The sequence below is a fragment of the Glycine soja genome, chromosome 5 (assembly GCF_004193775.1).
Source record: "Glycine soja cultivar W05 chromosome 5, ASM419377v2, whole genome shotgun sequence".
NCBI lineage: Eukaryota > Viridiplantae > Streptophyta > Magnoliopsida > Fabales > Fabaceae > Glycine > Glycine soja.
In genome coordinates, this window is record NC_041006.1 from 2675298 (window position 1) to 2686155 (window position 10858).

Here is a 10858-nt window from a genome sequence, read left to right on the forward strand (position 1 = left end):
TTACATTAATTAATTAACCATTTGAGTAACCGATATATTTATAATTTTAAATAAAAAGAATAAACGTTACATCACTTTACTTTCACAAAAATATTTTTAATAGTATAAATAATATATATTTTTTATGTATAAATTAGGAATTAAATAATGTCATTTCTTATCATTAGTAAATTAAATTATCATTAATCTTTAAAATTGAAAAAATGAAGTGATTTTTTATCTTTCAAAATGAAATAATTTTTAATTTATTTAAATTAATATGTTAAATTATTATTTTTAAAAATTAATCTAACATCACCTCTTGTTAATGGCAATGTAAAGATCGAGTCAGTGGCAATGTAAATTGTTAATGGCGAAAGTAGTACTTTAATATTGAAAAAAAAAATCAGAAAGGAGTAGTAAATTCTAACCGGATTTTTCTAATGGTGAGGCGTAAGCCACGTGTTGTAAATTGAAAACCAAACAACAATGTCGGAGTGTGTAGGTTGCTAGGGAGAACAAAGTGATATTAATATTAGGTCATTCATTTCCTTTACAATCATAAACATAACCAAGTTCCCAACTCGGTTGGAAGCCGAGCCGCCACACACTCACACAACACTCTCTCTTTCCGTGTAACCCCTTCAATGGTCTCTCAACACTGTTGAAATTTGACCCATGCAGGTACCTCTCTTGATTTCATTCAATTCTTCATCTTTGCATCATAAACTTCACTGGTTTCATGGGTCAATGATGAAGTTACTGTCACTTCTATACTGGGTGCTTTTAGATAACATTTTGATTCATGTTTGGTGTAAAAATTCAGTCTTTCTGGTATGCACATGCAGTAAATAATCTCTTGAGTGGGTTGAAAGATTGTGGTATTTATTTATTTATTTACTTTGCCCTTTAGAAATGCTATTTTATTATATGTATTTTCCCCTCAGTCATTGATTTTTTCTAGCAGTGCTGGAACTCTTGGGTTGGAGAGTGATTTGTTTGAATAATTCAAGTCAGCATCTTGTTCCTTGTGGTTTTATAATACTTTATACTCTTTTGGTATTAATCTGTCTTGTTTCTAATAGAAGTATGACATGGAATATGGCCTCTCTCAATATTCTGAGAGCCAAACTAATCATATCGAGATGATGGATAAAGGAACTTGATGTCAAACGTACTGTGGTGTGTCTCCACTGTTCTTAATTCTTAATATTTATGTGAAGAAATGAACCTGATTCCTCTCTATTGCTTCCAAACCACATGTTTTTTACTCTGAGTTGATGAAAAGTAGACTGCTAGTTAGTAAAGTACACATGCTAAGAGTTTATATTAGCTCATCTAAATCATTAGTAGTGTTGGTGCTGGTGCATACAAAATTTATAGCTGATGTTGCAATGTTATAATATTTTTAGCTTCATAAGTTAGAGTAGGACTTTGCCTGGTGGCATCTTTACTTTGTAGGGGTAGATGTGTTGTTTGTTTGCTGCCATGGTGTGTTTATCATGTATAGAAAGTTTGTGGAAACTCTACCTTTTTCACTTTTTGTGTTAAGTTTCTTGATTATGAACTACTTTATTTGCAGACCATGCTACGAGCAAAGCAGATCACTGCACTTTCTAGCAGTGCTAGGACTTTTCTCATTGGTGGTTCGCGTTGTAATGCAGCAGATGGTAGTTCATGCTCTTGCACTGAGGATGAAATTTGTGTTTCTAGACGACAGCATATAAAAAATCATGTTTTACCTGCACAGAAGCCATCCTCCCTAGCATCCAAAGCTACTTCTGAGGTGGATGAAACATTGGTTTCAGAAAACTCAGTAAATGGGCCAGCTTGCTGCAAGGCTAAGGGTGTTGACCAATCTAGCTGTATTCAGCAAATCAGGTCTGCTTCAAGTCCGGCATGTAAATCAGATTCTGTAACATATGCTTGTGATATTGATGGTGTTCAGGAACATGTTGAGCACTTGTCTCCTCTCAATTCTGACCAGTTTTACAGGGCCAGTATTGCAGCTATAAATTTTCTTTCTGATTTAGCTAATTATAAGTTTCCTTTATCAAATGGAAAGGGCATACTAAGCTACTCTAAAAACTGTATGGTTGATACTGCCAGAACCCCACCCAACATCAGATCTTCAAACGTGAAACAGATTAAAAGGGAGAACTTTACCAGTGTTCATCCAAGACCATCTGTTTCTACCAATTCGAGGTCTAAGCGTGCTGGTCATCATCATAGTGGAAAGTGTAAAGGTGATAAATCAAATTTAGGTAAAGGTTTTAAGCATATTCCTTCTTCTGGGATGGAAAAGTCAGTGGTGTCTCCAAATATTCCTTTAAATAATCATGAACACAGAGCCTTTCCACAGAGAACAACAACAAAATCAAATCACATTGTGACAAATTTTGGTTCCTACATGCGTGCTTCAAACACACAGATGGTGGAAGTGGTTCCTACAATCAAGGAAAGTTTTAATAAACATCCCAGGGATCTGAAAATGTCAGCTAGAACTGCTCCAATGAACAGGCGTATTGTGGAAGTGGTTTCAGACATACTAAGGCAGTTAAGGTGGGGTCCCACTGCAGAAAAGGCTTTGTATAACCTGAATTTTTCAATGGATGCATATCAAGCTAACCAAATCTTGAAACAACTCCAAGACCCCTCAGTTGCTCTTGGTTTTTTTGACTGGTTAAGGCGACAACCAGGTTTCAGGCATGATGGACATACTTACACCACCATGGTTGGTATCCTGGGCCGTGCTAGAAGGTTTGATTCAATAAGCAAGTTGCTAGAGCAGATGGTAAAGGATGGATGCCAACCCAATGTTGTAACATACAACCGCCTTATTCATTGCTATGGCTGTGCAAACTACCTGAAAGAAGCACTGAATGTGTTCAATGAAATGCAGGAGGTGGGATGTGAGCCTGATCGTGTCACATACTGTACACTCATTGATATCCATGCTAAAGCTGGATTTATTGATGTTGCCATGTCTATGTATAAAAGAATGCAAGAAGCTGGTCTTTCTCCTGACACTTTTACTTACAGTGTTATAATCAATTGTCTTGGAAAAGCTGGCAATTTAGCTGCTGCCCACTGGCTCTTTTGTGAGATGGTTGAACATGGTTGTGTTCCTAATCTGGTCACCTACAATATCATGATTGCCTTGCAAGCTAAAGCAAGGAATTATGAGATGGCATTGAAACTATATCATGACATGCAGAATGCGGGATTTCAACCTGACAAAGTTACTTACAGCATAGTAATGGAGGCACTTGGCCATTGTGGTTATCTCGAGGAAGCTGAATCAGTTTTTGTTGAGATGCAACAGAAAAACTGGGTGCCAGATGAACCTGTTTATGGTCTTTTAGTAGACTTGTGGGGAAAGGCTGGTAACGTTGAGAAGGCTTCGGAATGGTATCAGGCTATGCTGAATGCAGGTTTACTTCCAAATGTACCTACTTGCAATTCCCTTCTCAGTGCATTCCTCAGGTTGCATCGATTGCCAGATGCTTATAATCTTGTCCAAAGCATGGTGGCTCTTGGCCTTAGACCTTCTTTGCAAACTTATACTTTGCTCCTTAGTTGCTGTACAGAGGCACAACCAGCACATGATATGGGATTTTTCTGTGAGCTCATGGCGGTTACTGGCCATCCTGCTCATGCATTTTTACTGTCTATGCCTGCAGCAGGACCTGATGGTCAAAATGTGCGGGATCATGTAAGCAAATTCTTGGATATGATGCACACCGAGGATAGAGAGGGCAAAAGGGGGCTTGTAGATTCAGTGGTGAATTTTCTAAACAAGTCTGGGCTCAAGGAGGAAGCTGGTTCAGTTTGGGAGGCTGCTGCACAAAGGAATGTGTATCCAGATGCTGTTAAGGAAAAAAGCTCTCGCTATTGGCTTATAAATCTTCATGTCATGTCTGATGGAACTGCTGTGACAGCATTGTCTAGGACACTTGCTTGGTTTCGCCAACGTATGCTGGTATCCGGGATTCGCCCTAGTCGGGTAGACATTATCACAGGATGGGGTCGTCGGAGCAAGGTGACAGGATCTTCTCTGGTGAGACAGGCAGTGCAGGACCTGTTGCACACATTCAGTTTCCCATTTTTGGCTGAAAAGGGAAATTCAGGGTGTTTTGTGGGATGTGGGGAGCCTCTTTGCCAATGGTTGAACCACTCTTATGTGGAAAGGATGCATTTACTGTAGTTGGCTATCATCCCATACCTCTAAATTCCTTGTTCCTCAAAAAATAACAACGAATCCTCTATGATAGTCTATGCTTTCTATATTATATTATTATTTGTAAATATAAACGAAAGAGCAAATTACACTGATGTAATTTGTTCAAAATTACTTCTTTCCTTTTTAACTTTACAGTAATCCCCTTTTACAAGAATACACTGAGGAATGTGAATTTTGAAGAAATCACAACTTTCGCAAGGGATATACCACTATAATTTGTTCTAATTGAAATCAAAATCTCTAGGCATGTTGCATCATTTTTTTAAAAGTGAATTTTCTGGTCAAAACTGGTAGAAATATGTTTTTTTTTTGTGTTGATCATCTTGATTGTTTGTCAGTAATAAATTATTATAAATTGATTGCTGAGGACCACGGACAAACTGTCCCATTGCAACTGTTAATCAGTACTTAATAGCGAAATACATCCAAAAGTTAAAAGGCAAGTTATTGGGAAATTGTTACCTTCATGATCCGTTAACGGTTGCTTTTAAGATACGAATGGTTAACGGTGTTTTCCCTCCTAACATCATGTTTGGGTTAATGGAGAGAAAGAGAGGAATGAGTTTGCTTATTCGATTTGGTTTAGAAAAGGAAAGAAGATGGTAAGACTGGTATTTTTTTGTTTTTGGTACAGGTAAAATGATACCACAATCTGATATATCTTATACTCCATTTGTCTTTATACTAAAAAAATAATAATAATTTTACCAAATTAATCTTATTACTATTAATCTTATCTATTGGAAACGATGCAACACAGGCATGATACTTTATTTGTCATCTTAATTCTTTAATGTAAATTAATTTTTTTCTTGTATTTCTTTTAATATTAATGATATAAGCAACAAAAAATAAATATAAATTAATGATAATAAGGTTAATTTTATAAAATTAATATTATCTATTTATTAATTTTTTTTATCATTATAAAACAACATAGAATGACAATTGCAATGGAACGAAGAAAGTAGTTATTATGAGTATAAATGAAAATTAATAACTAATATTGTATCAAAAAACTAAAATAATAATTATTTTAAATTTAATTTTTTCTTACATGACAATTATTGTGGGACACCGGGAGTAAATTATGAGTATTAATGAAAGCAACAAAAAATTAACTAGATTTCAGGCAAAATATATTTTAGGTATAATATATAAGTATTTTTGTAAGTGTTCATTGAGTCTTAAAACATATCCTGGTAAACCTCTAAATAGAACTCACCTAAACTTTTAACACAAAAAAAAAAAATTGTGATGTATTTTTAATTTTATTCTATGTGTTATCTAAATCGGTTTTATTCTTACGTAAACATTTTAAAAGACAAAAAATAATGTATTTCAAAACTAGAGAATTAAAAAATGTTTTAAAATTAAAGGAACAAAAATAATGCAAGAGGTATCAATTTTGAACATTAATCGTTTTAGAAGCATCTAATACATATTTTACCCAAAAATTTCACAAATGATTTTGTTAATATAATCCAAAAATTACAATATATTTTTTCTTTTAAATTTTGAAACATTAAAAGCGAGAGAACAATAGGAAGAGAAAAATGTCAATCCCCTGTTTCACCACTCGGTATCTCTAAAGAAGGGTTTAGAATTCTCTCTCTGTGAGCGTGCGCGTGGTTTTTTTAAAAAATCAGTTTTTAACTTTTTTTTAGTTTATTTCCTGTTTACCCTTCTTGAAGTACTCATTAAATTTCCTAATTAATTTTTCTTTTTGCACACGTTAACGTTTTTCCCCTTCTTTTTACACGGTTTATTTTAACCAGCTACTATTTATATTATTCATTACCATGAAAACAGGCACTTGGTGCCTAACTGTTTTTCCATATTTTTTTAATTTTTAAATAAAAAGAAAGATAATAAAAATTAGTGAGTGCTTTGTGAAGGGAGAAAAAGGATTATATAGGGAGTGATAATGTAATTTTTTTCACAGTGGAATCATAATTCATCATATATAATAAATTTGTTAACTTTTAAAATAATTATTTTAAAGTAATTTAAACAATGATTTGTAATTAAATATTGGTGTAAAAATATTTTATACTTCTAATGCATAAACATTAAATTCTTGAGAAGGTAATTATAGGAATAAAATAATAACTTATAGATGTAGTTATAAGGATAAATTGGGCATAAACATATGTAGAATAAAACACCTTATAAGTACAACAAAACTATTTTACTAAAAAAAATTAAATATTATACTTTAAGATACTTTTTCTATTACATTAATTAACATAATGAAAGAAGTATGAGATTTTTTCAGTTAAGTGTATGTTAATTTTTTTATCAGTAAAATAGTAAAATAGTTAAGTGTATGATAATTTAGTTTATTGTAAACTTGGCTGGGAATATTGTAATATATGATACAAGATTAATGCATAATATGAAGAAAATATAATAATTGATCTATAGATAAAAATTACAAGAGTTTAAAAACAATTAAAAACTAAAAATATAATTACTCCAAAATATATGTCAATTTTTTATTTATAAAAATATCATATAAACATGTACATATTTATCGTTTTACATTTTCTACTTCAACGGTTAACTTCATATTAAAATTTGGCTGGACAACATTTGCTTTGTTGAGTTTGTGTGTAATATGTTTATGCTAAGTGTAAGTTTTAGACATGGTGTGTATATATATGTTAAATAAATGTCTGTGTATCTTGTATGAGTTCTAAAGTTTTACTCATTGGTGTGCTATGCCATGCTTAGTTGTTTGAGAATGTCTTATGTGTGATGCCTAGTGTTGTCATGTCTTCGTCCTGTATCACAAACTGGATTGGAAAGGCTATAGATCTTAGCTTTAAATTTGGGTAAACAACTGCTTGATGTCCATAAGTGTGTAGTATTAATAAATTAATTTGGGTAAACAACTGCTTGATGACTAAATACTTGTTTTAAATTTGGTTTCTTTTCATCTTTCAAGACTAATCTTTTGACGTTATATTCTTGGGGACTAAAACAAGTATTTAGTCATTCAATTTTCTTTGGTGATGCTGTAATTTTACGTGTCCTCTTTGCAATGCAACTGACCCCGTGCCATTTTGATATTGTACAATTTTTTTTAATGATTTTTACGGTGCAACTTATCCAATTGAGTGTAATCCTATGTAATTGCTAAAATGAATCAATATAGATAACATAATTATATCTTTGAATTCTTGCCTTGGTACTAGTTCTACTTGGCCTTCAACGCACAACCTCTATGAGCCATTGGGTGGATCCGTGCTTTGCCACTTCCAATCTTTGGTTTTTTTAATGGACTCAACGATTTTTGTCAACTTGAAAAGCTTACATTTGTTATTTATTTGAAAATTTTGCATTGTTGGAGCATTCTTGAACTCCTCTGAGAACCATAAGCGAGAAAGAAGACTCTTGAGAATCACTTTCCACCATTGAAGATTGAAAGAAGTGAAAACAATCCTTGAAGATTCACCACTCCATCCTCGTCTCTCTTTCATGCATTTATGCTTCTTTTCCCTTTTTATGAGTTTTTAATTTCATTAGGATTAGGTTAGGATGAACCTTGCTTTAAATCTTTTGAAATTGATTTTTCATTTGAATACTTTTTTATTTATTTTTGTGGATTAAGTCATTAAATTCACCTAAAAAAGTGGGGTCTATACTTAAGAATAAAGGGTTTACCTCAAACAAAAAAAAAAATAAAATTAAATGATTTTTAATTTTCATCCACAAAACTCACCCAAAATCTTATTAAAGGGAGATTGAGTTGAGTTTGATGGAAATGGATAACTTGTTTGTATTTTAAGAATATCTCAAACGTTAGTGGTTTAACGATTTTTTTAATATTATTGTTTTTTTTTATTGTACCATTATAGGTGATCTACATGTCATATTGAGTTGTTTAAAATTGAGTTTGATTGCTTGTATAAATAATGGTTACTTATGAGTAAAAATATATATTTTTTTGTTATTGGAGCAAAATATATGAGTTGCTTAACTATGATATGACATTATAGGAATCAAATTAACATCAAAATGTGTTGCTTAAATTGTACGAATTGAAAATGCTCTAATATATCTAATGTGAATAATTTTTTTGAATATTAATTAAAGGAAAAAAGCAAAATAAAATAAAATGAATATTTAAGAAAATAAATATACATATACATAGAGAGAAAATCATATGAAAATGACTCTCTTAGGTGAGAAGGAGAACGGTTATTCTGATTCGTTATGTTAAAATAAAACTTTTTAAGGTGATGATAATAGTTGTGATGACAATTTTAATGTAAATTAAATATTTAAAATATTTGATTTTTGTTTGTTAAATTTTATAAAAAAAAATATAATTAAATGAGATTTTAATTTAAATTTAAAATATTTTAATTTTAATTTTTCATTTTAATCTAATGAATAAAAACTATTATTTTTTTCTCTGTTGAGAAGATATTCTCATATATTATAAAATTAATTTTACTCTTAACTTGATATACAAACCGATCCGTCATATTTAGGGCTGGACACATGAAGCCTACTTTTCTGTCCGACAGATTAGCCGGCCCACATCACAATTTAAATGGACTTATTTCATTCAACCCGTGAAACCCACGGTTAAACAAATCAGCCCGTAAAACCAATGACAATGTTGGATTTTTTAATTTTTATTTTTCAAAAATCACAAATTTGTCAAATGATAAGATTTTTTTTTAAGTCAAGGAACCAATATAGAGTAAGAATACAATATATATATATATATATATATATATATATATATATATATATATATAATCATTTTATATTTATATTTATATATTAAACTTACAATTATTTGTAAGTTATTTATAATGTAAGCATTCAATTAATATATGTAAGTATTCTAAAAAAGAAACAGATTAAATAAAACACCAAATACTTTAAATAAAATATCAAAGTCAAAGCTTTCACGTAAAAAGCATACGTAAAAAGCATAATATGTCTGTTTTAAAATATCAAAGCCACGTGGGGCGGGACCCGCTACGTGGTCGCCACGTGGACAGCAACTCGCCAACTCCACTGGCGAGTCCACCAGGCGCCGCCACGTGTCTAACTCGCCAACCCCACTTGCGAGTCCCCTTCAAAAACAGACCCCCTGAAAAAAATTTCAAAACAGCCCCCTTTTAAAAATTAGTTTCTAAAAGTAACCTAGTTTAAGAAATTTGCCTTCTAACTAAGACAAAGTCTTAATGTCTTAGCAATTTTAAGTCTACACAAACCAACCAAATATCAAAGTCATAATATCTTGACAACAAACCTAAAAAGTTCTTTAAGTACAAATACAAAAAAAAAAAAACATTAGTTAAAAGGAAAAATAATTAATTGCAACATACAGGAATTACTTTGCATATCAAATTCTAACTCTTGATTTTTAGTATTCCCGAGTTTCACAGGCCGATCCATGAATTTCATGAATTTAGCCTACAAAATCCACTAACTCAACTAATCGGACTCAAAATTCATAATAATTAGACGATACAAATTTTATTTAGACCCATTATCCGTACGATCCATGAATTTAATAGACTAATCCACGGATCCCAATTCATATACCTACTCCTACTCTTAAACATACATTCTTAAAAAAAACATACATTCTTATAACATGTGACTTTATCATTATTTAACTTTTTTTTAAAAAATCTCAAAACTATTAATTACATTCAAAATTTCCATTCAAGTTTTTTTTCCCTCAAAGATAAAGTTCTCCCAAACTAATTATTTTTAAAAAATTATATTATTTTTCAGTATGAATCTCTACATAAAAACCATCCAAAATTAGAAAAACACATGATCTTCTATTAAAACAACTATATTAAATGTGAGAATTTTAAGAACTATTCTTTAATTAGTGTATCTGTAGAATTTTTTTATAACGAAAACATTTTTAAGTATTTTTCTTCACCTCTTATCTATTTTAATTACGTTTTATCTTTATTTCTAAATTAGGTCTCAATTAGTTGTATTTAAAAATATCAATAGCTAAAAATAATTTTCATTACGAATATAAAATATAATTTATATAATTTAAATATATATTTACTATAGTTTTATATTTAAAATATTTTATTATGAATTTTTATTATTTAAAGTAAATATTTATCTTGTGTTTTTTTTTTCTCTAGATAAATATTATTCAGAAAAAAATACAAGACAAGTATTTATCTTGTATTTTTCACAAGGTAAAATAATAATTATTCAATAAGATAAGATAACGTTTAGATATCATATCATTTTCAAGAAAATGACTGAAAATTATTATACAAATAATATAACAGGTATTATAAAACTCGTGATATATTTTTTCGGGTTTATATACGTTTCTCATTCTTTAAAAACATTTTTTTATTTCAATTCTTCTTTTTCTTTTTTTGTTTAATATATTATATTATTAAAATTAAAATACATATGTTTTTAACCCCTACTGTCAGATGAGTTTGGAGGAAAGATCACGTGATAAATAATCTGACTGATGATACAACCCAGTGTCACGCCATTCCTTAATATAACTAATTTACTAATAAATTTTAAAAATATACATTATATAAAACTAAGGTCAAATAATTTTTTTTTATAATAACTAAAATACGATGCTTTGAGTATTTTTCATGAATT

The 10858-nt window shown here is 30.5% G+C and overlaps 1 protein-coding gene across 4 annotated transcripts; it reads left to right on the forward strand.

The window, feature by feature from the left end:
* Window positions 1–521: 521 nt before the first annotated feature.
* On the forward strand, window positions 522–4424 carry LOC114411896 (pentatricopeptide repeat-containing protein At1g74750-like). Of its 4 annotated transcripts, none has more exons than XM_028375634.1 (2): window positions 522–663; window positions 1562–4424. In XM_028375634.1, exons 1-2 carry the CDS (start codon window positions 658–660, stop codon window positions 4184–4186), a joined length of 2631 nt encoding a protein of 876 aa, XP_028231435.1. In that variant the 5' UTR covers window positions 522–657; the 3' UTR covers window positions 4187–4424. The 4 variants fall into 4 exon arrangements, with proteins under 4 accessions (XP_028231435.1, XP_028231436.1, XP_028231434.1 ...); XM_028375635.1 differs by lacking the exon at window positions 522–663 and adding an exon at window positions 1047–1161; XM_028375633.1 differs by lacking the exon at window positions 522–663 and adding an exon at window positions 1190–1277.
* Window positions 4425–10858: the final 6434 nt, after the last annotated feature.

Coding starts and splice junctions, on each gene's coding strand:
- LOC114411896 (XM_028375632.1), top strand. CDS start 1,260: ATGAAAAGTAGACTGCTAGTTAGTAAA. Junction 1,287..1,561: donor GTAGACTGCTAGTTAGTAAA/GTACACATGCTA, acceptor CTTTATTTGCAG/ACCATGCTACGAGCAAAGCA.